At 50.7% G+C, this 26,208-nt stretch overlaps 2 protein-coding genes across 5 annotated transcripts in view; one reads left to right on the plus strand and one right to left on the minus strand.

Annotated features, from left to right (window-relative positions):
• Positions 1 to 26,208, plus strand: part of Notum (palmitoleoyl-protein carboxylesterase notum) — a 166,068-nt gene that overhangs the window by 25,528 nt on the left and 114,332 nt on the right. The window lies entirely within an intron of this gene.
• The window catches only part of LOC123750078 (matrix metalloproteinase-2), a 41,159-nt gene that overhangs the window by 8,916 nt on the left and 6,035 nt on the right, over positions 1 to 26,208 (minus strand). Inside the window, exons 1-9 of one of the 4 annotated variants that reach the window (XM_069307964.1) lie at positions 17,715 to 17,944; positions 14,992 to 15,271; positions 10,414 to 10,566; positions 9,824 to 9,972; positions 9,515 to 9,679; positions 8,434 to 8,564; positions 4,316 to 4,474; positions 2,380 to 2,502; positions 1,832 to 2,181 (exon numbers count right to left, since the gene is read on the minus strand). In XM_069307964.1, the coding sequence (XP_069164065.1) occupies positions 1,832 to 2,181; positions 2,380 to 2,502; positions 4,316 to 4,474; positions 8,434 to 8,564; positions 9,515 to 9,679; positions 9,824 to 9,972; positions 10,414 to 10,566; positions 14,992 to 15,261 (1,500 nt within the window). In that variant the 5' untranslated portion in view covers positions 15,262 to 15,271; positions 17,715 to 17,944. Of the gene's footprint in view, positions 1 to 1,831; positions 2,503 to 4,315; positions 4,475 to 8,433; positions 8,565 to 9,514; positions 9,680 to 9,823; positions 9,973 to 10,413; positions 10,567 to 14,991; positions 15,272 to 17,714; positions 17,947 to 26,208 lie in introns of those variants that run through there. The other 3 variants (XM_069307965.1, XM_069307961.1, XM_069307963.1) reach the window with 3 other exon arrangements.

Raw genomic sequence — 26,208 nt, forward strand, 5'->3', positions numbered from 1 at the left:
ACCCGGCAAAGCTCGTGGTCCTAACCACAGGTTTTTATTAAAGACTTGATATGCGCAGTGACTGCGCTGAGCCCGCAAGTGTGAAACAAAGTTTGAATGGTCCCCAAGCTGTAAATCATTATAAAAATCATTATTTTGTACTGCTTTTACAATGATTTGTCGCGGAGATGTTGTAAAATAATGTTGTCTACTTTGGGAGCTTTCTGGAACGTGGCCACAATGTTATGTTTACGGTGTAGGTTAGTAATGTTGTTACTGGAACACTGTGTTGACATTGTGAGTGGCCAGATGCCTCGCTGATGGCTCTTATTGGTGTTGTGGCCAGGGGGCGCTGGTGGCCAGGGGGCGCTGGTGGCCAGGGGGCGCTGGTGGCCAGGGGGCGCTGGTGGCCAGGGGGCGCTGGTGGCCAGGGGGCGCTGGTGGCCAGGGGGGCGCTGGTGGCCAGGGGGCGCTGGTGGCCAGGGGGCGCTGGTGGCCAGGGGGCGCTGGTGGCCAGGGGGGCGCTGGTGGCCAGGGGGCGCTGGTGGCCAGGGGGCGCTGGTGGCCAGGGGGCGCTGGTGGCCAGGGGGCGCTGGTGGTCCCTGCTGCATGGGTAACAGCTTCTCTCCCGAATCAACCTACCGTGGCTTTGCGCCCTGGTGAGGCCACTCCATAGTCTCCTGAGACTGATGGATGGCGACTATGTTGTATAATTAACTTGGAAACCCCGATGGCTTTTAAGCCCCTTCCGCATGTTCTCTAATGTGAGTTCCAGGACTGTTGAGGGGCTCACAGCATGTGGTAGGAGCTCACAGCATGTGGTAGGGGCTCACAGCATGTGGGAGGGGCTCACAGCATGTGGGAGGGGCTCACAGCATGTGGTAGGGGCTCACAGCATGTGGGAGGGGCTCACAGCATGTGGGAGGGGCTCACAGCATGTGGGAGGGGCTCACAGCATGTGGGAGGGGCTCACAGCATGTGGGAGGGGCTCACAGCATGTGGGAGGGGCTCACAGCATGTGGGAGGGGCTCACAGCATGTGGGAGGGGCTCACAGCATGTGGGAGGGGCTCACAGCATGTGGGAGGGGCTCACAGCATGTGGGAGGGGCTCACAGCATGTGGGAGGGGTTCACAGCATGTGGGAGGGGTTCACAGCATGTGGGAGGGGCTCACAGCATGTGGGAGGGGCTCACAGCATGTGGGAGGGGCTCACAGTATGTGGGAGGGGCTCACAGCATGTGGGAAATGCTCACAGCATGTGGGAAAGGCTCACAGCATGTGGGAGGGGTTCATAGCATGTGGGAAAGGCTCACAGCATGTGGGAGGGGTTCATAGCATGTGGGAAAGGTTCACAGCATGTGGGAGGGGGCTCACAGCATGTGGGAGGGGCTCACAGCATGTGGGAGGGGCTCACAGCATGTGGGAGGGGCTCACAGCATGTGGGAAAGGCTCACAGCATGTGGGAGGGGTTCATAGCATGTGGGAAAGGCTCACAGTATGTGGGAGGGGCTCACAGCATGTGGGAGGGGCTCACAGCATGTGGGAGGGGCTCACAGTATGTGGGAGGGGCTCACAAAGGCTCACAGCATGTGGGAAAGGCTCACAAAGGCTCACAACATGTGGGAAAGGCTCACAGCATGTGGGAAAGGCTCACAAAGGCTCACAACATGTGGGAAAGGCTCACAGCATGTGGGAAAGGCTCACAAAGGCTCACAGCATGTGGGAAAGGCTCACAGCATGTGGGAAAGGCTCACAAAGACTCACAGCATATGGGAAAGGCTCACAAAGGCTCACAGAATGTAGGAAAGGCTCACAGCATGTGGGAAGAACGGACAGTATAGGGGGGACTCACCTGATCCTTAAAGATAAAGAGTTCTTGTCTAAGAAGAGCCATGGCGTCGTAGCTGCCGTGACAGAGGTTAGGGAGCCGGGGCTCGGACCCGGGAGGTGTGTCCTCCGGCTCCTCTCCTCCTCTAGCTTCCCATTCTTCCTCCCATCTCCTCCTTGCTTCCTCTTCTCTTCGTCTGGTCTCTTCCTCCCTCCTTTTGATGTCCTCCTCCGAACGGCGCCTCTCCGCCTCGTCTTCCTGTTCTCTCTTTCGATCTTCCTCGCGGCGTTTCTCTTCTTCCTCTCTTCTCTTCCTGTCTTCCGCGTAGAAGTCTTCCTCCTCGTCCTCTTTCCTCCCGTGGGCTCCATCTCCCTCTGGCGGAAGATGCGGTAAACCAGGCAAGTCATCCACCCAACCACCTTGCACCCGTTTTCTATGTTGGTCAACTGTCTCATAGTCTCCGCGGTAACTGACTTCGTCCGAGTCTGTAGCCTCGTCCCAGTCTTTAGCCTCGTCTTTAAGTACATTATTATCATCATCAGCTTCATTATCATCAGGATTAGGACTCTTACCCTCGGGGTTGTCGTCGCCGGCGGCGTCGGCCTGGTGGTCGTCGTCTGGGTAGGCCGGGGTGGTCGTGGTGGTCGTCGTGGTGGAGTTGAAGTATTCGTCGTCGCCGTCAAGTTTACGTTTTACTGTGAATATAGACCACAAGCAACCGGTCGTGTAAATATTATGGGGTATGGCGGCTACCGGATGGGTTACCCGGTTGATATCCTCTTACCCGGCTTTACCCGGGTCTCTCACCCCCCACTTTCTGCCCCATTACCCCCTCCCTCTCTCATATATCTTCCCCTATCACCCTATCTACCCTTCAGAGGATTTACGCAACTGTTGACGTTGGCATCCTTGGGAACTCGAGGACCTTCACACAGGTGTCTAATGATCATATTAGTGAAGCTTGATAATAATCTTGATAATTGATTAATACTTATGATAATTAGTGGATAAAATAGTCCAATTGGTGATTAGAGGTTGCCAGGGAGGCTGTTACGAGCGAGATGACGGCTACATGTTTATTGAATTATTATGCATTACTTTAATCTATCCCCTCATGCATGGATTATGTTGTCCACGGTGGATAGGTGAGTCAGGTGAACGTATTATTGAAACGGTGGCGTTTCTTGTGGGATCTGCGTTTGAAAGATTGTTCCTCCGATCCCGTGTCATACCCCAGCTCCTGGTCCTCATATCCCAGCTCCTTGTCTTCATATCCCAGCTTCTTGTCCTCATATCCCAGCTCCTGGTCCTCATATCCCAGCGCCTGGTCCTCATATCCCAGCTCCTTGTCCTCATATCCCAGCTCCTTGTCCTCATATCCCAGCTCCTTGTCCTCATATCCCAGCTCCTGGTCCTCATATCCCAGCTCCTTGTCCTCATATCCCATCTCTTTGTCCTCATATCCCAGTTCCTGGTCCTCATATCCCAGCTCCTGGTCCTCATATCCCAGCTCCTTGTCCTCATATCCCAGCTCTTTGTCCTCATATCCCAGCTCCTAGTCCACATATCCCAGCTCCTAGTCCACATATCCCAGCTCCTTGTCCTCATATCCCAGCTCCTTGTCCTCATATCCCAGCTCCTGGTCCTCATATCCCAGCTCCTGGTCCTCATATCCCAGCTCCTTGTCCTCATATCCCAGCTCCTTGTCCTCATATCCCAGCTCCTTGTCCTCATATCCCAGCTCCTTGTCCTCATATCCCAGCTCCTTGTCCTCATATCCCAGCTCCTTGTCCTCATATCCCAGCTCCTGGTCCTCATATCCCAGCTCCTTGTCCTCATATCCTAGTTCCTGGTCCTCATATCCCAGCTCCTGGTCCTCATATCCCAGCTCCTGGTCCTCATATCCCAGCTCCTTGTCCTCATATCCCAGTTCCTGGTCCTCATATCTCAGCTCCTGGTCCTCATATCCCAGCTCCTGGTCCTCATATCCCAGCTCCTGGTCCTCATATCCCAGCTCCTTGTCCTCATATCCCAGCTCCTTGTCCTCATATCCCAGCTCCTTGTCCTCATATCCCAGTTCCTTGTCCTCATATCCCAGCTCCTGGTCCTCATACCCCAGCTCCTGGTCCTCATATCCCAGCTCCTTGTCCTCATATCCCAGCTCCTTGTCCTCATATCCCAGTTCCTTGTCCTCATATCCCAGCTCCTGGTCCTCATATCCCAGCTCCTGGTCCTCATACCCCAGCTCCTGGTCCTCATATCCCAGCTCCTTGTCCTCATATCCCAGCTCCTAGTCATCATATCCCAGCTCCTAGTCCACTGTACAGTGTTGTGCAGTGTTGTGAAGCTGTACAGTGTTGTGTAGTGTAAATACATAGAGACATACATTATAGACCACCAAACACACGGAGAACTCAACAAAACTGTGCTCTGCTGCACACACAGAGCACCAACAGAGCGAGGCACTCACAATAGAGCAGCAGCAACAGAGGACAGCGCTCTACTTACTATAGAGCTCCCACATGGCCATGACGTCGTCATAGTCTAGAGCGAAGTGCTTGGTGTAGCCCTTGTAGTACGGGAACATGATGGACCCAGACACAGGAGAATGGGCCAGGCCTAGCGAGTGACCAATCTCGTGTACGGCCACCGTGAAGAAGTCCAATCCTGTAGGGCAGGATTTAGGGGTGAGTGGCCCTGAGGGACGGCCCTAGGGGAAGGGAAGCTTGAAGGTAAGGTGCCAGGGAAGGGGGATGTAACATTAGGGAAGGGACAGTGAAACTAAGGTTTAATTTGCTGCCTTAATATGCCATCTGGGATCGTGTTAACTAAATGGTCTGGTTCACTAAGGGGGTCTGGAAGCCTACTAAATACCCACGTATCAACACATTCAATTTTTAATGGAGCAATGAGCACATTTTATTTCTGAAAACAATTAAAATTGAAAATAAAATCAACATTTAAATTTTAAAATATTGATCATGATAATGGTATCGGAGGAGACCAAGTCTTCCGGGAATGGAATAGTTTGCTGAGTGATAATGTCTCTGATATGGGGGGTGTCTGCGTCTGATATGGGGGGTGTCTGCGTCTGATATGGGGGGTGTCTGCGTCTGATATGGGGGGTGTCTGCGTCTGATATGGGGGGTGTCTGCGTCTGATATGGGGGGTGTCTGCGCCTGATATGGGGGGGGGGTGTCTGCGTCTGATATGGGGGGTGTCTGCGTCTGATATGGGGGGGTGTCTGCGTCTGATATGGGGGGTGTCTGCGTCTGATATGGGGGGTGTCTGCGTCTGATATGGGGGGGAGTCTGCGTCTGATATGGGGGGTGTCTGCGTCTGATATGGGGGGTGTCTGCGTCTGATATGGGGGGGGGTGTCTGCGTCTGATATGGGGGGTGTCTGCGTCTGATATGGGGGGGTGTCTGCGTCTGATATGGGGGGTGTCTGCGTCTGATATGGGGGGGAGTCTGCGTCTGATATGGGGGGTGTCTGCGTCTGATATGGGGGGTGTCTGCGTCTGATATGGGGGGGAGTCTGCGTCTGATATGGGGGGTGTCTGCGTCTGATATGGGGGGTGTCTGCGTCTGATATGGGGGGGGTGTCTGCGTCTGATATGGGGGGTGTCTGCGTCTGATATGGGGGGGTGTCTGCGTCTGATATGGGGGGTGTCTGCGTCTGATATGGGGGTGTGTCTGCGTCTGATATGGGGGGTGTCTCTGATATGGGGGGTGTCTGCGTCTGATATGGGGGGGTGTCTGCGTCTGATATGGGGGGTGTCTGCGTCTGATATGGGGGGGTGTCTGCGTCTGATATGGGGGGTGTCTGCGTCTGATATGGGGGGTGTCTGCGTCTGATATGGGGGGGGGGGTGTCTGCGTCTGATATGGGGGTGTGTCTGCGTCTGATATGGGGGGTGTCTCTGATATGGGGGGTGTCTGCGTCTGATATGGGGGGGGGTGTCTGCGTCTGATATGGGGGGGGGTGTCTGCGTCTGATATGGGGGTGGGTGTCTGCGTCTGATATGGGGGGGTGTCTGCGTCTGATATGGGGGTGTCTGCGTCTGATATGGGGGGTGTCTGCGTCTGATATGGGGGGGTGTCTGCGTCTGATATGGGGGGTGTCTCTGATATGGGGGGTGTCTGCGTCTGCTATGGGGTGTGTCTCTGATATGGGGGGTGTCTGCGTCTGATATGGGGGGGGGTGTCTGCGTCTGATATGGGGGGTGTCTGCGTCTGATATGGGGGGTGTCTGCGTCTGATATGGGGGGTGTCTGCGTCTGATATGGGGGGGGGTGTCTGCGTCTGATATGGGGGGTGTCTGCGTCTGATATGGGGGGTGTCTGCGTTTGATATGGGGGGTGTCTGCGTCTGATATGGGGGGGTGTCTTGCGTCTGATATGGGGGGTGTCTGCGTCTGATATGGGGGGTGTCTGCGTCTGATATGGGGGGTGTCTGCGTCTGATATGGGGGGTGTCTGCGTCTGATATGGGGGTGTCTGCTTCTGATATGGGGGTGTCTGCGTCTGATATGGGGGTGTCTGCGTCTGATATGGGGGGTGTCTGCGTCTGATATGGGGGGTGTCTGCGTCTGATATGGGGGGTGTCTGCGTCTGATATGGGGGGTGTCTGCGTCTGATATGGGGGGTGTCTGCGTCTGATATGGGGGGTGTCTGCGTCTGATATGGGGGTGTCTGCGTCTGATATGGGGGGGGTGTCTGCGTCTGATATGGGGGGTGTCTGCGTCTGATATGGGGGGTGTCTGCGTCTGATATGGGGGGCGGCGTGCGTCTGATATGGGGGGGGGGGTGTCTGCGTCTGATATGGGGGGTCTGCGTCTTATATGGGGGTTGTCTGCGTCTGATATGGGGGGTCTGCGTCTGACATGGGGGGTGTCTGCGTCTGATATGGGGGGTCTGCGTCTTATATGGGGGTTGTCTGCGTCTGATATGGGGGGTCTGCGTCTTATATGGGGGTTGTCTGCGTCTGATAGGGGGGTCTGCGTCTGATATGGGGGGTGTCTGCGTCTGATATGGGGGGTCTGCGTCTGATATGGGGGGGTGTCTGCGTCTGATATGGGGGGTGTCTGCGTCTGATATGGGGGGTCTGCGTCTGATATGGGGGGGTGTCTGCGTCTGATATGGGGGTCTGCGTCTGATATGGGGAGTGTCTGCGTCTGATATGGGGGTGTCTGCGTCTGATATGGGGGGTCTGCGTCTGATATGGGGAGTGTCTGCGTCTGATATGGGGGGTGTCTGCGTCTGATATGGGGGGTCTGCGTCTGATACGGGAGTTTCTGCGTCTGATATGGGAGTTTCTGCGTCTGATATGGGAGTGTCTGCGTCTGATATGGGAGTTTCTGCGTCTGATATGGGAGTTTCTGCGTCTGATACGGGAGTTTCTGCGTCTGATACGGGAGTTTCTGCGTCTGATACGGGAGTTTCTGCGTCTGATACGGGAGTTTCTGCGTCTGATACGGGAGTTTCTGCGTCTGATATGGGAGTTTCTGCGTCTGATACGGGAGTTTCTGCGTCTGATATGGGAGTTTCTGCGTCTGATATGGGAGTTTCTGCGTCTGATATGGGAGTTTCTGCGTCTGATATGGGAGTTTCTGCGTCTGATATGGGGGGTCTGCGTCTGATATGGGGAGTGTCTGCGTCTGATATGGGGGGTCTGCATCTGATATGGGGGGTGTCTGCGTCTGATATGGGAGTGTCTGCGTCTGATATGGGGGGTCTGCGTCTGATATGGGAGTGTCTACGTCTGATATGGGGGGTCTTTGTCTGATATGGGAGTTTCTGCGTCTGATACGGGAGTTTCTGCGTCTGATACGGGAGTTTCTGCGTCTGATACGGGAGTTTCTGCGTCTGATATGGGAGTTTCTGCTTCTGATACGGGAGTTTCTGCGTCTGATACGGGAGTTTCTGCGTCTGATACGGGAGTTTCTGCGTCTGATATGGGAGTTTCTGCGTCTGATACGGGAGTTTCTGAGTCTGATATGGGAGTTTCTGCGTCTGATATGGGAGTGTCTGAACAAGTTCCTTTCTACACCTCGCTTGTATCTTCCCTAAATCTCCCAGCTAAGAAAAACACTAAATAAGTCTTCCGTAACTGCCACAGTGACTTCCTAAACCTATCCTGGGCCAGCACATGTCCCTACAACCCGTTCTCGCAAATTTAATAAGTCAATATTGACTTATTAAATATGTGCATAGGTGACATACTTAACATAATAGATACCCTTAAAAAGATTCATAGAAAACACCGACCTTACCTAACCTTGTTAGTATCTTAAGATAAGCATCTTATTGCTTCGTAATTACAATTATTACCTAACCTATAATAGGTATAGGTTAAGTAATAATTGTAATTACGAAGCAATAAGATGCTTATCTTAAGATACTAACACGGTTAGGTAAGGTCGGTGTTCTCTATGAATCTTTTTAAGGGTATCTATTATGTTTAGTATATCACCTATGCACGTAGTTAATAAGTCAATATTGACTTTACGAATTTGCGAGAACGGGTTGCAACCCTAACATGATCTAATGACACCGCCACTTGACCTGGTCTATTGCTCAGAGACCTGCTATGACCTGACCTTTGACCTTGGTATGAGCTGGACTGACCTGAATACTCGTCTTTGGGTCTGATGTTCCATTTTTCACTCTCGTCAAAGTGGACGTCTCCGCCGTACGATCCGAACTCATAGGGGTAGTAGGCGTGGGCCAAGATGCCACTCGGCCCGTCGAAAGGGTACCTAAGGGCAAGGAACGACAATATTACGAGTGAATGAACTCAAAGGAAGATAAGAAACTGTGTAATTAGTGATTGTATATGTTTAAGAACTTAATATCACACACACTCGCGCGCGAACACACACACATTCACACACACACACACACACACACACAACAAGTTAAGTGAGAAGGTGGTGGAGGCCAAGACCGTCAGTAGTTTCAAAGCGTTATATGACAAAGAGTGCTGGGAAGACGGGACACCACGAGCGTAGCTCTCATCCTGTAACTACACTTAGGTAATTACACACACACACACACACACACATACACACACACACACACACACACACACACACACACACACACACACACACACACACACACACACACACACACTACCAGGCCCCCTAGGGGCCTGGTTGCCTGGTGGATAGCACGCAGGACTCGTAATTCTGTGGCGCGGGTTCGATTCCCGCACCAGGCAGAAACAAATGGGCAAAGTTTCTTTCACCCTGAATGCCCCTGTTACCTAGCAGCAAATAGGTACCTGGGAGTTAGTCAGCTGTCACGGGTTGCTTCCTGGTGTGTGTGTGTGGTGTGGAGAAAAAAAATAGTAGCAGTAGTTATCTTGAGGTTATCTTGTGATGATTTCGGGGCTTTAGTGTCCCCGCGGCCCGGTCCTCGACCAGCCCTCCACCCCCAGGAAGCAGCCCGTGATAGCTGACTAACACCCAGGTACCACTTTTACTGCTAGGTAACAGGGGCATAGGGTGAAAGAAACTCTGCCCATTGTTTCTCGCCGGCGCCTGGGATCGAACCCAGGACCACAGGATCACAAGCCCAGTGTGCTGTCCGCTCGGCCGACCGGCTCACTTAGTTAGAAACAGTTAATTGACAGTTGAGAGGCGGGCCGAAAGAGCAAAGCTCAACCCCCGCAAACACAACTAGGTGAGTACAGAGCTCGCCTTACCCATCATAGTGATCGTAACTGGCGAAGTAGATGATAATGTCGGCGTCACCCGTGTCGACCTCTGAGAACTGTAGATGGGAGTAGACACTCCAGGCGTCGAAGGCCTTCCGTAACTCCTTCTGCACATTCTCCTTCGACTTTAGCTGCGGAGACCAGTTGGCCAAGCTGAAAGATAGGTAGGTGTGAGACGGAGACCAAGAGATAGCGACTATAATGAGTTATCTCTCATCTTCCCTATCCCATACCATCCCTTCCCGCCCATCCTTTCCCTTCTCCAACCCCTTCCAACGCCCCCATCACAATACTTACTGGTAAGTTAATCGTCTCTTCTCCCAGCCAAGTCCCCCTACAATGTATCGCTTGCGCCGGATGTGTTCATGGGGTTCCCTGTGGTCCTCGGAGTCCTTCGGGACGCTGGTCTCTAGATCAGGGCGGCCGCAGCGAGGGGTGGCTATCAGCTGTGTGAGGAGTGAGGGAGAATATAGTGTGAGGGGTGAGAGAGAATATAGTGTGATGGGGGAAGGGGCGAGTATTGTAAACAAACCACTAGCTAACCAATCATAGAAAACGTGAATGTTTTTTAGCTACTTTGATTTATAGTTCATCATATTCTGACCGCTGGGGATTTTGATGCCAAATTCTGGAGGACAGGTTGATTATTTAGCATGACGAGGAGTAATGTTAATGGTTAGAGAGGACACGCTTACGAAAATGGCGGGAAAATGCATAGAAATTGAAGGGGAAACTCATTGAAACTGGAGAGACAACTCATAGAAAATGGTGAGGAAATCATAGATTCTGGAGGGGGAACTCGTAGAAATTCGAGTGGGAACAATACTACGACAATAGTATTCTTTATGCAAATAAAAATGTAATTTAAATGATTTTACTCCTCTCACCTCCAAAGTGGCATTATCGACAACTCCAGTTTGGGGAATGTTGCCGAACTTCTGCAGTTTCATGATATATTCCTCGAGAGACTGTTCCGTGTAGAGCGCTCCGGAAACATTGTCACTCTTTTGGACGTAGCCAAACTGTTCCATGAACTTGATCTGCCGGGTATAATAAGAGGTTAGAGGTGGGCGCTCTGTGAACACTTGTACAGGGTGTGAGGACTTGTACAGTGTGAGGACTTGTACAGGGTGAGGACTTGTACAGGGTGTGAGGACTTGTACAGGGTGTGAGGACTTGTACAGGGTGAGCACTTGTACAGGGTGTGAGGACTTGTACAGGGTGTGAGGACTTGTGCAGGGTGAGGACTTGTACAGGGTGAGGACTTGTACAGGGTGTGAGGACTTGTACAGGGTGTGAGGACTTGTACAGGGTGTGAGGACTTGTACAGTGTGAGCACTTGTACAGGGTGTGAGGACTTGTACAGGGTGAGGACTTGTACAGGGTGAGGACTTGTACAGGGTGAGGACTTGTACAGGGTGTGAGGACTTGTACAGGGTGATGACTTGTACAGGGTGTGAGGACTTGTACAGTGTGAGCACTTGTACAGGGTGTGAGGACTTGTACAGGGTGAGGACTTGTACAGGGTGAGGACTTGTACAGGGTGTGAGGACTTGTACAGTGTGAGCACTTGTACAGGGTGTGAGGACTTGTACAGGGTGAGGACTTGTACAGGGTGAGGACTTGTACAGGGTGAGCACTTGTACAGGGTGTGAGGACTTGTACAGGGTGAACACTTGTACAGGGTGTGAGGACTTGTACAGGGTGAGCACTTGTACAGGGTGTGAGGACTTGTACAGGGTGAACACTTGTACAGGGTGTGAGGACTTGTACAGTGTGAGGACTTGTACAGGGTGTGAGGACTTGTACAGGGTGAGGACTTGTACAGGGTGTGAGGACTTGTACAGGGTGAGGACTTGTACAGGGTGAGGACTTGTACAGGGTGTGAGGACTTGTACAGGGTGTGAGCACTTGTACAGGGTGTGAGCACTTGTACAGGGTGTGAGCACTTGTACAGGGTGAACACTTGTACAGGGTGTGAGGACTTGTACAGGGTGAGCACTTGTACAGGGTGAGGACTTGTACAGGGTGACCACTTGTACAGGGTGTGAGGACTTGTACAGGGTGAGCACTTGTACAGGGTGAGCACTTGTACAGGGTGTGGAGACAAGGAGCAGGGATATGAGGACATGAGTGAAGGAACTGTACCCAGCCACATGGGTCATAGGGGCATCGAACGTCGAACCTGCAAGGAAGGCCGTTGCCATACCGACCTGTTATGGGAATAAACATATACAATATGTGTGTGCTGGGTTTTCCATGAATAAGTTTTGTGGTTTACCATTATTGGAGGTAGAAAATTTGTCAGATATAGAGCTGTCCCTTGGCAGACCTTACTCAGAATGCAACCCACAACAGGCGAGTAACTCCTGTTACTCGCTGACACCAGTAATCAACATCCGGATGCATTCGACCTCGAGAATACAACTATTTGATGGTCCTCCATTGATCGAAAAGGAAGATGTAAGACCTGGCGGACAGCTAGAAGCCGGTGTCAGACAACTATCACCTCACCCTATCCTTCGCCGCTCCCTACGATTAAGGGGTTAGGTGAGTCGTAGAGTGAAGTGTACCCACACTTATATATCTCTAGATTTCTCCTTGTAAGCGGAAATTCGATCAGACTACCAACTTCGGGGAACTTGGATAAGGAACAAATCCACAAGGGCCGTGACGAGGATTCGAACCTGCGTCCGGGAGCATCCCAGACACTGCCTTAATCGACTGAGCTACGACAGGGTTAAAAGGGTTGAAACTGAAGTTCTACTGAACTTACTGGATCCCGTAGCCTCTCCGAGGCACAAACCAGGCTTTTACACATCCCCCCCCCCCCTGCGCATTTGTTCATTTGAAGCATCACGTTAGTGTGATCTCTGTGTGTGTTGGATAAGGAAAGCCCTTGTGACACCAGGACATCTGCTCCCTAGACCGGCCTACTGTGGCCAGCCCCGCAGTCCTGGTGCACTCTGAGTGACGTGTACACCCCATCAATTCACCGGTCTGATCATCCTGATAGTCTTTGATTGGATTGGCACGTCTATGGAGCCTATCCCCAGTATCAACTATTGATACTGATAAAGACTCCAGAGCCTCCACTTACGGGCTCACTTAGCCAGTGCTACATGGGTATGGGGCCCTCCACCGCCCACCGGATGGATATTGAATGCATAATAAATGACTCCACTAACTTGTCCATAAATAACTGGAGAAGGAAAAAAAAAAGATTGATGTCCGGATGCTATAAACCATAAGCTGTCCGGTTACATAGGAAATCCTCTTAGAAGAGTGACCGACAGAGGGTGTGGTTATCCGGAATGACTGGCCGGTAACGCAGCAGGGAGAGAGGTATATGTCCACATATATTTTCCCTCGATAGCTCTCTCCAAAGTGAGGACAAGGAACTAACTGACGTCAATACAGGCAGGGTGACGTCAATGGACTAAATAGTCAGTGAATTCAGAGGACTTAGTGAAGTGTGCATCATGCATTTCATAAAACTCAGACCTAAATAATCAAATAAAGATAAATTTGTGATGGTGACGGAGAGGGAGGGAGGACGTACGTGCGACCCCCACCCCGGCCCGTGTACAAATAACAGTCCCCCGAGGCGCCGACTCACGAAGTTGACTCATCCCGTAAACATTTCCAGGTGCAAGTTGCCAGATAGTTATTTTTGTCTAATTTAGTGATTTAATTACATAAATATTATGTTTATTTACATTTGCATTTAATTATTCAGGCAATTATATTAGTGTTATTGATGACAGTGTTAATCCCGGTGAAAACTTATGTTATATGCATGTATTGATACGTCATAAGCGGTGATAATCTTGTTGATATTGAGAAACATGATATATTAGGCTGCTGCCTAATGAACCCTGCGGTGACCGAGCGTCTGTCTGTCTCTCTCTTTCTCTGTCTCTCCCTATCTCTCTCTCTCCCTATCTCTCTCTCTCTCTCTCTCTCTTCCTTTCTCTCTCTTTCTCCCTCTCTTTCTCACTTTCTCCCTCTCTTTCTCCCTCTCTTTCTCTCTTTCTCCCTCTCTCTCTCCGTCTCTCTCTCTCTCTCTCTTTCTCTCTCCCTCTCTTTCTCCCTCCCTCTCTTTCTCCCTCTCTCTCCCCCTCCCTTCTTATATCTTGAGGTTATCTTGAGATGATTTCGGGGCTTTAGTGTCCCCGCGGCCCGGTCCTCGACCAGGCCTCCACCCCCAGGAAGCAGCCCGTGACAGCTGACTAACTCCCAGGTACCTATTTACTGCTAGGTAACAGGGGCATTCAGGGTGAAAGAAACTTTGCCCATTTGTTTCTGCCTCGTGCGGGAATCGAACCCGCGCCACAGAATTACGAGTCCTGCGCGCTATCCACCAGGCTACGAGGCCCCTCCCTCCCTCTTTCTCTTTCTCTCTCCCTCTCTCTCTTTCTCTTTCTCTCTCAGTTGTATATCTCTCTTTCCATTCCCCTTCTCCTCCTCTTTAACCTATATTTCTCCACTCTCTTCTCCCCCTCGCTTTCTCCCTCCCCTGTTTCCCCTCTTCTTCCTCTTCCCCCCCCCCTATTCTCCCTCTTTACCTCCCATTCTTCTCTCACTTTCAATCTTTGCCCCTCTCCCCCGTTCCCTCTCAACACATGTAATTATATTAAAAGCTGAAAACATCAGGAAAGACATCCACGATTTCAGACTCGCACTTTGCATGTAGGAGACATGCGAGTTAGTGTGAGAGTAGCGGGGAGAGTTCCGGTGGATAGGTCTGCGGTAGAACGGGGCTGAGTGAGAGTACCAATTTGTTGTTAACTTTGGGGAAGTCGGTGCATAATGTTTTATAATACTGTGAGAAAAATAATTTTTTGAGATTTTTGTTTTCAAAGTATTAGGCAAACTGCAACCACGGTGGTCAGTTTAAAAATCGTCTATGGGCTCTCAGTAAAAATAGGTACATGGGAGATAGGCAACTGTTGTGGGGTGTATCCTGGAGGTCAATAGTTGGTCTAGAGGGAGCTCAGTAAACCTGACAGATTTCTTGTTCCTCAGTAATGGAATAATAATGTTGGTAAAATTATATTAATTTAATTATTATAATTATTATTTTCTACTTAATTCCACTTACCTCTTTAAAAATTGTGGTAAGATAAAAACAATTCGATGATCACTTTAAAACTGGCAAAAAGAATTTCCTTAGTAATTGGTAAAATTACAGAAATTTTAAAGGAATAATTTATAAAAAACGATTAAATTGTATAAATTGAACATAATAAATAAAAGGTTATTTGGGTAACTAACGAAGAAGACTAACTGGAGCACTGCAGTTCCCTAGAGAATAGTGCAGTCCCCTAGAGAATAGTGCAGTCCCCTAGAGAATAGTGCAGTCCCCTAGAGAATAGTGCAGTCCCCCCAGAGAAGCAGAGCTCTTGATCAAGTTTTCTGTCATAAGATAAGCGAGAGAACGAGACATTTGATGGCCAACTCACCACACTTAAAGTTGACCCCTTCTTTGGCGCAGGAGTTGAGAAATTGAGATGTGGAGGAGGAGTGATGACTGGCCCTCGCATGGGCGTGTGTGTGACCTCCTCGCGGGCGGTGTGGGCGTCGGGGTCATCGCGTAAATATAATCCATCAACGGGAGATTTGCTGTGACTGGAAATCCTCACCGGATTAGCCGCGGTTAGATCAGTTACCCACGTCGCTGTCAGTGTCGACAGCAGCAGCAGCGCCGCCTTTAGCGTGGGAGAGAATGCCATCAGCCAGTACCTGGGAGCAGTGGGGACAGGAATAACTGTAATAGGTTATCGTGGGGGAGGGAAATGCAGAGATTAAATAGGTATCTTTACTCTTACCACTTCAGTTACGGTCGACGACGTGGAGCTAAGATATGAAGACTTTTCGGGTTGTTGATTTTGAAGCTGTGACTCCTTTTGTTGATACAAAAGACTATTGTAACAGCCCAATGGTAGGGCTGTTACAATAGACTCACCACTGTGGAGAACAGTTACAATAGACTCCCCACTGTAGAGAACAGTTACAATAGACTCCCCACTGTAGAGAACAGTTACAATAGACTCCCCACTGTGGAGAACAGTTACAATAGACTCCCCACTGTGGAGAACAGTTACAATAGACTCCCCACTGTGGAGAACAGTTACAATAGACTCACCACTGTGGAGAACAGTTACAATAGACTCCCCACTGTGGAGAACAGTTACAATAGACTCCCCACTGTGGAGAACAGTTACAATAGACTCCCCACTGTGGAGAACAGTTACAATAGACTCCCCACTGTGGAGAACAGTTACAATAGACTCCCCACTGTGGAGAACAGTTACAATAGACTCCCCACTGTGGAGAACAGTTACAATAGACTCCCCACTGTGGAGAACAGTTACAATAGACTCCCCACTGTAGAGAACAGTTACAATAGACTCCCCGCTGTGGAGAACAGTTACAATAGACTCCCCGCTGTAGAGAACAGTTACAATAGACTCCCCACTGTGGAGAACAGTTACAATAGACTCCCCACTGTGGAGGACGAGTTTCATGCTTCATAGCCTTAAAAATACCAGATAAATTGGGTGAATCTGTCAGCACTTGGAACTGAGAATTGTGAACTTGTTCGCCCGCGGCCCTCACAAGTGACAAGTAACAGGTCTGAGGGATACTTTCATGAATTTACTTGTATGCTACAACACAGCACACTCGTGGTATACCTCGGACGGTCTTCAGTATATCAGAGATGGTCATTATGTCAGAAGTTTGCATGTCACATATGTCAGACCAATGCTGGAGTATGCGGCTCCAACGTGGGGTTCATATCTAATCAAGCACAAGATAAAGTTGGAGAAAGGTATGCCACTTGACTAGTCCTAGAACTAAGAGGCATGAGATACGAGGAAAGGCTGCGTGAATTGAATCTCACCTCACATGAAGACAGAAGAGTTAGTGGAGACATGATTAGCACATACAAAATTCTCAGAAAAATTGGTAAAAGATAGATAATTTTGCACAGGAGGTAGTCAAACAAGTGGAAACTGAATACACAAATAAGCCACAGGGACGTTAGAAAGAATTTTGTTAATTGAGAGTAGTTAACAGGTGGAATGCATTAGGCAGTGATGTGGTGGAGGCTGACTCCATAAACAGTTTCAAGTGTAGATATGATAGAGCCCAATAGGCTCAGGAACCTGTACACCTGTTGATTGACGGTTGAGAGGCGGGACCAAAGAGCCAGAGCTCAACCCTCCAAGCATAATTAGGTGGGGACAGATTGTATCTTTTGGTACTAATGATGTTATTCACAGACTGTTGTTTGTGTGTGGGTGTGTGGGTGTGTGGGTGGTTACTGTGTGGGTGTGTGGTGCTGTGGGTGGTTACTGTGTGGGTGTGTGGGGCTGTGGGTGGTTACTGTGTGGGTGTGTGGGGCTGTGGGTGGTTACTGTGTGGGTGTGTGGGGCTGTGGGTGGTTACTGTGTGGGTGTGTGGGGCTGTGGGTGGTTACTGTGTGGGTGTGTGGGGCTGTGGGTGGTTACTGTGTGGGTGTGTGGGGCTGTGGGTGGTTACTGTGTGGGTGTGTGGGGCTCTGGGTGGTTACTGTGTGGGTGTGTGGGGCTCTGGGTGGTTACTGTGTGGGTGTGTGGGGCTCTGGGTGGTTACTGTGTGGGTGTGTGGGGCTCTGGGTGGTTACTGTGTGGGTGTGTGGGGCTGTGGGTGATTACTGTGTGGGTGTGTGGGGCTGTGGGTGGTTACTGTGTGGGTGTGTGGGGCTGTGGGTGATTACTGTGTGGGTGTGTGGGGCTGTGGGTGGTTACTGTGTGGGTGTGTGGGGCTCTGGGTGGTTACTGTGTGGGTGTGTGGGGCTCTGGGTGGTTACTGTGTGGGTGTGTGGGGCTGTGGGTGATTACTGTGTGGGTGTGTGGGGCTGTGGGTGGTTACTGTGTGGGTGTGTAGGTGATTACTGTGTGGGTGTGTGGGTGATTACTGTGTGGGTGTGTAGGTGATTACTGTGTGGGTGTGTGGGTGATTACTGTGTGGGTGTGTGGGTGTGTAGGTGATTACTGTGTGGGTGTGTGAGTGATTACTGTGTGGGTGTGTGGGTGGTTACTGTGTGGGTGGGGGGCTGTGGGTGGGTGTGGGTTGTGTATGGGTGTGTGAGTGCGTGAGATGAGGCGTGTGCGCGCGCGTGCGAACGTATCTCACTTACAAAACAGGCCGTAGACGGGAAAAGTGAGGACGCCGTCCAACGCCTCTCTGTCGCAGTCACTCCCACGTTAAATCCTCATTCCCGTCTGTCTGTCACTCCTAAGACGGAACATGACGCTGGATGTACGCCTATGGGGCGGTTGTAGCCTTCCCCCCTGCCACCACGCCCACCACACGCCCACCACGCCCACCACAGCAGCGGACACCACACACCACAACCACCACCCGGACACTGAATCAACCACGGTCAGCAGGCACTTGAGTGGATCTTGTCCTCAGTCAAGACTCGCCCCGCCCACCCCCACCCCCTACCCCACACCCCCACACACCCCCACCCCCACCCACCCCCACCCACCCCCACCCACACGCCCACACACACGCCCACCCACACGCCCACCCACACGCCCACTGAAGACCCAAGAGAATAAAGGAGTGTAGATCGAATAAAGAGAGGAACAACAGGAAGATGAACATTAAGAACAGGGGCAAGAGGTAGAGAGAGGAGAACAGGGGGCAGAACAGGGGGCAGATCAGGGGGCAAGAGGTGGAAGGCAGAACAGGGGGCAGAAGGTGAAGAACATGGACAAGAGTAATCACTAACAGACCAAATTGGGGGGTAGAATTACAGGCTGATATTTCCTAAAATATATAACTTAGGCCTCCTCCGACCAGCCTATGTTCATCCTGAACCCCAGACCATTCCCTCTGCCAATTTGGGTGAAGTTGGCCCTAGGCGTCTGGCCTCCAACTTTGGACAAACATTCTTATAATTAAAGATCATACTTTCTCCAATGTGGATTTTGACATCAAAATGGAATAATATTATTCACTAGTACAGAGTGTGAGGGAGTGAGAGTGTGAGGGAGTGAGAGTGTGAGGGAGTGAGAGTGTGAGGGAGTGAGAGTGTGAGGGAGTGAGAGTGTGAGGGAGTGAGAGTGTGAGGGAGTGAGAGTGTGAGGGAGTGAGAGTGTGAGGGAGTGAGAGTGTGAGGGAGTGAGAGTGTGAGGGAGTGAGAGTGTGAGGGAGTGAGAGTGTGAGGGAGTGAGAGTGTGAGGGAGTGAGAGTGTGAGGGAGTGAGAGTGTGAGGGAGTGAGAGTGTGAGGGAGTGAGAGTGTGAGGGAGTGAGAGTGTGAGGGAGTGAGAGTGTGAGGGAGTGTGAGGGAGTGTGAGGGAGTGAGAGTGAGGGAGTGAGAGTGTGAGGGAGTGTGAGTGTGAGGGAGTGTGAGTGTGAGGGAGTGTGAGGGAGTGTGAGGGAGTGTGAGGGAGTGAGAGTGAGGGAGTGAGAGTGAGGGAGTGAGAGTGTGAGGGAGTGTGAGGGAGTGTGAGGGAGTGAGAGTGAGGGAGTGAGAGTGTGAGGGAGTGAGAGTGAGGGAGTGAGAGTGTGAGGGAGTGTGAGGGAGTGTGAGGGAGTGTGAGGGAGTGTGAGGGAGTGTGAGGGAGTGTGAGGGAGTGTGAGGGAGTGTGAGGGAGTGTGAGGGAGTGTGAGGGAGTGTGAGGGAGTGTGAGGGAGTGAGGGAGTGAGGGAGTGAGAGTGTGTGAGGGAGTGAGAGTGTGTGAGGGAGTGAGAGTGTGAGGAAGTGAGAGTGTGAGGGAGTGAGAGTGTGTGAGGGAGTGAGAGTGTGTGAGGGAGTGAGAGTGTGTGAGGGAGTGAGTGTGTGTGAGGGAGTGAGAGAGTGTGAGGGAGTGAGAGAGTGTGAGGGAGTGAGAGTGTGTGAGGGAGTGAGAGTGTGTGAGGGAGTGAGAGTGTGTGAGGGAGTGAGAGTGTGTGAGGGAGTGAGAGTGTGTGAGGGAGTGAGAGTGTGTGAGGGAGTGAGAGTGTGTGAGGGAGTGAGAGTGTGTGAGGGAGTGAGAGTGTGTGAGGGAGTGAGAGTGTGTGAGGGAGTGAGAGTGTGTGAGGGAGTGAGAGTGTGTGAGGGAGTGAGAGTGTGTGAGGGAGTGAGAGTGTGTGAGGGAGTGAGAGTGTGTGAGGGAGTGAGAGTGTGTGAGGGAGTGAGAGTGTGTGAGGGAGTGAGAGTGTGTGAGGGAGTGAGAGTGTGTGAGGGAGTGAGAGTGTGTGAGGGAGTGAGAGTGTGTGAGGGAGTGAGAGTGTGTGAGGGAGTGAGAGTGTGTGAGGGAGTGAGAGTGTGTGAGGGAGTGAGAGTGTGTGAGGGAGTGAGAGTGAGTGAGGGAGTGTGAGGGGGTGAGAGAGAGTGAGGGGGTGAGAGAGAGTGAGGGGGTGAGAGAGAGTGAGGGGGTGAGAGAGAGTGAGGGGGTGAGAGAGAGTGAGGGGGTGAGAGAGAGTGAGGGGGTGAGAGAGAGTGAGGGGGTGAGAGAGAGTGAGGGGGTGAGAGAGAGTGAGGGGGTGAGAGAGAGTGAGGGGGTGAGAGAGTGTGAGGGGGTGAGAGAGTGTGAGGGGGTGAGAGAGTGTGAGGGGGTGAGAGAGTGTGAGTGAGTGAGAGAGTGTGAGTGAGTGAGAGAGTGTGAGTGAGTGAGAGAGTGTGAGTGAGTGAGAGAGTGTGAGTGAGTGAGAGAGTGTGAGTGAGTGAGAGAGTGTGAGTGAGTGAGAGAGTGTGAGTGAGTGAGAGAGTGTGAGTGAGTGAGAGAGTGTGAGTGAGTGAGAGAGTGTGAGTGAGTGAGAGAGTGTGAGTGAGTGAGAGAGTGTGAGTGAGTGAGAGGGGGTGAGTGAGTGAGAGGGGGTGAGAGAGTGAGAGGGGGTGAGAGAGTGAGAGGGGGTGAGAGAGTGAGGGGGTGAGGGAGTGAGGGGGTGAGAGAGTGAGAGAGTGAGGGAGTGTGAGGGGGGCAGAGCCAACAATTAAGGAGTGGTTGAGCTTGTTAACAGTAAGAGAGGCCAACCATCTTCCCAGAAGGTCCAATAGCGACGACACAAAGCAGTGATAGTGACTTAGACAGTGACGGTATAGTGACAGTGAAAGTGATACTGTCAGTCAAGCTGAGAATGGCCAAGTAATCAGTAACGAGACCATTGAGATTAACAGTGATCATTACCAGTGATACAAAGTGATGATAGTGAAAGTGACATTAACAGTGCCACTGATAGTGACTACTTGACAGTGACACAAACACACATGAAAATTACACCATAAAACAATCATCATTAGATCAAGTAATCTAATTAAGTCATTTGATGAGCTAAGTAAGATAGTTAAGTACTCTCTCAGCCCTCTCACTTAAGTGTAAGTACTCCTATAAGCAGCATTCTCACTTAAGTGCGAGTACTCTCTTAAGTGCCACTGTCACTTAAGTGTCAGACACAGTAAACTTACTACTATAAAGTGGCAAATATAAGTAGGGAAGTTCAGCAAGTGCCGCGTGAGTTAACCAACAGTTAAGTGTGTCAAGAAAGTGTGTCAACAGGGAGGGAGAGTGATGGCACTCTGACCCTGAGAGTGCCACGACTCTTGAGTGCCTAAACGCTTTACCTCAAGCTCGTACTGCCCATTCTACCCTCTCTCTTCCCCCCCCCCTGGCCCTCTAGTGCCTACTCTACCCTCTTTTTGGCCCTCTAGTGCCCACTCTAGTGCCCAATCCCGCCTCTCAACCGTCAATCAACTAGTTGATTGACGGTTGAGAGGCGGGACCAAAGAGCCAAAACTCAACCCCCGCAAGCACAACTAGGTGAGTACACACACACACACACACACACACACACACACACACACACACACACACACACACACACACACACACACACACACACACACACACACCAGACACCCCCCCCCCACACACGCACACACATGAGCCACAGAGACGTTAGAAAGAACTTTTTTAGTGTCAGAGTGGTTGACAAATGGAATGCATTAGACAGTGATGTGGTGGAGGCTGACTCCATACACTGTTTTAAATGTAGATATGATAGAGCCCAATAGGCTCAGGAACCTTTACACCTGTTGATTGACGGTTGAGAGGCGGGACCAAAGAGCCAAAGCTCAACCCCCGCAAGCACAACTAGGTGAGTACAACTAGGTGAGTACACCCTCCCCCCCCCCCACACACACACCCTCCCCCCCACACCCCCCCCACCCCTCGCACACCCCCCCCACACACACACACACACCACACACACACACACACACACACACACACACACACACACACACACACACACACACACACCCACACCCCCCCCCCACACACACACACACCAGACACACACACACACACCAGACACACACACACACACATAGCTGAGTACAAATAGGTGAGTACACACACCCCCCCCCCACACACACACACACTGAGGGCAGGAAATAGTTGAGGGAGACTTAAACAGTGTTGCCAAACTCTGTTACTTCCGGAGATGACATCAACAGTGTAGCCAACTCCGCCTCAGAAGATTAACAATAATTACATGTAACAGTTATGGAAGAGTGGCGGGGACCCCCTTCCATCTCCGGCGCCCCTTCCTGGGTGGGAGGGGGCGTGGAAGGGGGCGAAAGGGGCGGAAGGGAAATGAAGAGATGAGAGAATGGCAATTTGATGGGATTAACCTACGATGCTGAATCAGGTGTTGAAGTGTGTGTGTGTGTGTGGGGGGGGGGTTGTGTGTGTGTGTCTGGTGTGTGTGTGTGTGGGGGGGGGGGTTGTGAGTGTGTGGGTGTGTGTGTGTGTGTGTACTCACCTATGTGTGGGTGTACTCACCTAGTTGTACTCACCTAGTTGTGCTTGCGGGGGTTGAGCTCTGGCTCTTTGGTCCCGCCTCTCAACCGTCAATCAACAGGTGTACAGGTTCCTGAGCCTATTGGGCTCTATCATATCTACACTTGAAACTGTGTATGGAGTCAGCCTCCACCACATCACTTCCTAATGCATTCCATTTGTCAACCACTCTGACACTAAAAAAGTTCTTTCTAATATCTCTGTGGCTCATTTGGGCACTCAGTTTCCACCTGTACTCACCTAATTGTACTCACCTAATTGTGCTTGCGGGGGTTGAACTTTGGCTCTTTGGTCCCGCCTCTCAACTGTCAATCAACTGGTGTACAGATTCCTGAGCCTACTGGGCTCTATCATATCTACATTTGAAACTGTGTATGGAGTCAGCCTCCACCACATCACTTCCTAGTGCATTCCATTTATTAACTACTCTGACACTGAAAAAATTCTTTCTAACGTCTCTGTGGCTCATCTGGGTACTAAGTTTCCACCTGTGTCCCCTTGTTCGTGTCCCACCCGTGCTGAAGAGTTTGTCTTTGTCCACCCTGTCAATTCCCCTGAGAATTTTGTAGGTGGTTATCATGTCTCCCCTTACTCTTCTGTTTTCCAGGGATGTGAGGTTCAGCTCCTTTAGCCTTTCCTCGTAGCTCAATCCTCTCAGTTCCGGGACGAGCCTGGTGGCATACCGCTGAATCTTCTCTAACTTTGTCTTGTGTTTAACTAGGTGTGGACTCCAGGCTGGAGCTGCATACTCCAGGATTGGTCTTACATAAGTGGTATACAAGGTTCTGAAAGATTCCTTACACAAGTTTCTGAAGGCAGTTCTTATGTTGGCCAGTCTAGCATATGCCGCTGATGATATTCTTTTGATGTGGGCCTCTGGGGACAGGTTCGGTGTGATATCAACCCCCAGATCCTTCTCTCTATTTGATTCTTGCAGGATTTTCCCTCCCAGATGATACCTTGTGTTCAGCCTCCTGCTCCCTTCGCCTAATTTCATCACCTTACACTTTCCAGAGTTGAACTTCAGCAGCCATTTTCTAGACCATTCCTCCAGTTTATCCAGGTCATCCTGTAGTCTCTGTCTATCTTCATCCGTCTTGATTCTTCTCATAATTTGTGCATCATCAGCAAACATCGAGAGGAATGAGTCTATACCCTCTGGAAGATCGTTCACATATATTAGAAACAGGATGGGTCCAAGTACTGAGCCCTGTGGGACTCCGCTGGTGACATCTCGCCACTCTGATGTCTTCCCCCTCACCGTTACTCGCTGTTTCCTGTTGCTTAAGTACTCCCTTATCCACTGGAGCACCTTCCCTTTTACTCCTGCCTGTTGCTCCAACTTTTTTAACAGCCTTTTATGGGGTACTGTGTCGAAGGCTTTTTGGCAATCCAGGAAAATGCAGTCGGCCCACCCTTCTCTTTCCTGCCTAATTTTCGTTGCCTGGTCATAAAATTCTATTAAACCTGTGAGGCACGATTTACCATCTCTGAACCCATGTTGGTGGTGCGTTACAAAGTTATTTCCCTCCAGATGCTCTACGAGCCTTTTCCTCACGATCTTCTCCAGCACCTTGCATGGTATACAAGTTAAGGAAACTGGCCTGTAATTCAGTGCCTCTTGCCTGTCACCCTTTTTGTATATTGGGACCACGTTAGCTGTCTTCCAACTTTCTGGTAAGTCTCCTGTTTCCAGTGACCTGTTATACACCATAGAGAGTGGCACACTTAGTGCTTCTGCACCTTCCTTTAGTATCCATGGTGAGATTCTATCAGGCCCAACAGCCTTTGTCACATCTAGCTCCAGCAGACACCTTTTGACCTCATCACTGGTGAGGTCAAATTCCTCCAAGGTTGCTTGGTTTGCCGCCTCCTCATTTAGTGCAGGGGCTTCTCCTTGTTCGATTGTGAAGGGGACCTGTGTCCCCTAGTGCGTGTCCCCTAGGTGTGTGTGTGTGTGTGGGTGTGTGTGGGTGTGTGTGTGTGTGTGTGTGTGTGTGTGTGTGTGTGTGTGTGTGTGTGTGTGTGTGTGTGTGTGTGTGGGTGTACTCACCTATGTGTGTGTGTGTGTGTGTGTGTGTGTGTGCGTGGGTGTACTCACCTGTGTGTGTGTGTGTGTGTGTGTGTGTGTGTGTGTGTGTGTGTGTGTGTTATGCACGCAGGGGTCCAGCTATTAGCTCTTGGACCCGGCCTTCTGAACCTATGATTGTCTAATGCGCTACTTTCCGACCTATTTTTCCTAGATCTAAGTTTTTGGGTGGTTTACCAGCCTAGGTCCATAGACCTATGTTGTAGGCTGGGTTTTGTGTTGCAAATTTGTCTTGGGATGAACAGGTTTCGTACCCTCTGCCTCCTTGAGTTGGTCTTCCTCTTTGTACCTGTTTTATTCCCTATTATTTCCCACCCTCTTTATCAGGTTCTTGCTGTCCACAATGTTGGCATTGTGGATATTTGTCGGGATTTATAATAATAAATTAGCAGTGAGTTAATGTTAGGAAAACTGTTTCTGGATTGTATGTTGAGCCGCTCTCTCTCTCTCTCTCTGTCTCTGTCTGTCTGTCTCTCTGTCTCTCTGTGTGTCTCTCTCTGTGTCTGTCTCTGTCTCTGTCTCTGTCTTTCTCTGTTTCTTTCTGTCTCTGTCTCTCTGTCTCTGTCTCTCTCTGTCTCTCTGTCTCTCTGTCTCTGTTTCTCCGTGTCTCCGTGTCTCTGTATCTCTGTGTGTCTCTGTCTCTCTGTGTCTGTCTCTGTCTGTCTGTCTCTTTGTCTCTGTCTCTCCCTCTCTGTCTCTCCCTCTCTGTCTCTCCCTCTCTGTCTCTCTGTCTGTCTCTCTCTGTCTCTCTGTCTGTCTCTCTCTGTCTGTCTGTCTCTGTCTCTTGCTCTCCCCTCTCTCTGTCTCTCACCCCCCCTCTCTCTCTCTCTCTCATATACATACTGGCCTTTGTGTTGCGTGGGGTGGTTCCCCTCTGTGAGTCAACCTCTGTGGAAGACCTTGAAGGACTCTGTATGTCTTAATGTGCACGCATTTAGTTCCTGAGGTACTCGGCCCGCACTCTGAGGCCTGTCTGTTGGTACTCACCTAGTTGTGCTTGCGGGGGTTGAGCTCTGGCTCTTTGGTCCCGCCTCTCAACCGTCAATCAACTGGTGTACAGGTTCCTGAGCCTATTGGGCTCTATCATATCTACACTTGAAACTGTGTATGGAGTCAGCCTCCACCACATCACTGCCTAATGCATTCCATTTACTAACTACTCTGATACTGAAAAAGTTCTTTCTAATGTCTCTTTGGCTCATTTGGGCACTCAGTTTCCACCTGTGTTCCCTTGTGCGTGTATCACCCGTGTTAAATAAGCCATCCTTGTCTATCCTATCAATTCCCCTGAGAATTTTGTATGTGGTGATCATGTCTCCCCGAGCGCTTCTGTCTTCCAGTGTCGTAACGTGCAGTTCACGCAGCCATTCCTCGTAACTCATGCCTCTTAGTTCTGGGACTAGTCTAGTGTCATACCTCTGAACTTTTTCCAGCTTCGTCTTGTGCTTGACAAGGTACGGGCTCCATGCTGGGACCGCATACTCCAGGATTGATCTTACATATGTGGTATGCAAGGTTCTGATTGATTCCTTACACAGGTTCCTGAACGCTGTTCTGATAGCCAGCCTCGCATATGCCGCTGATGTTATTCTTTTTATGTGGGCTTCAGGAGACAGGTTTGGTGTGATATCAACTCCTAGATCTTTCTCTCTGTTTCATAAAGGATTTCCTCTCCTATTCTGTATCCTGTGTCTGGCCTCCTGTTTCCACTGCCTAATTTCATCACCTTGCATTGTGTCTATTTCCT

The sequence above is a fragment of the Procambarus clarkii genome, chromosome 61 (genome assembly GCF_040958095.1).
Source record: "Procambarus clarkii isolate CNS0578487 chromosome 61, FALCON_Pclarkii_2.0, whole genome shotgun sequence".
Classification (NCBI taxonomy): domain Eukaryota; kingdom Metazoa; phylum Arthropoda; class Malacostraca; order Decapoda; family Cambaridae; genus Procambarus; species Procambarus clarkii.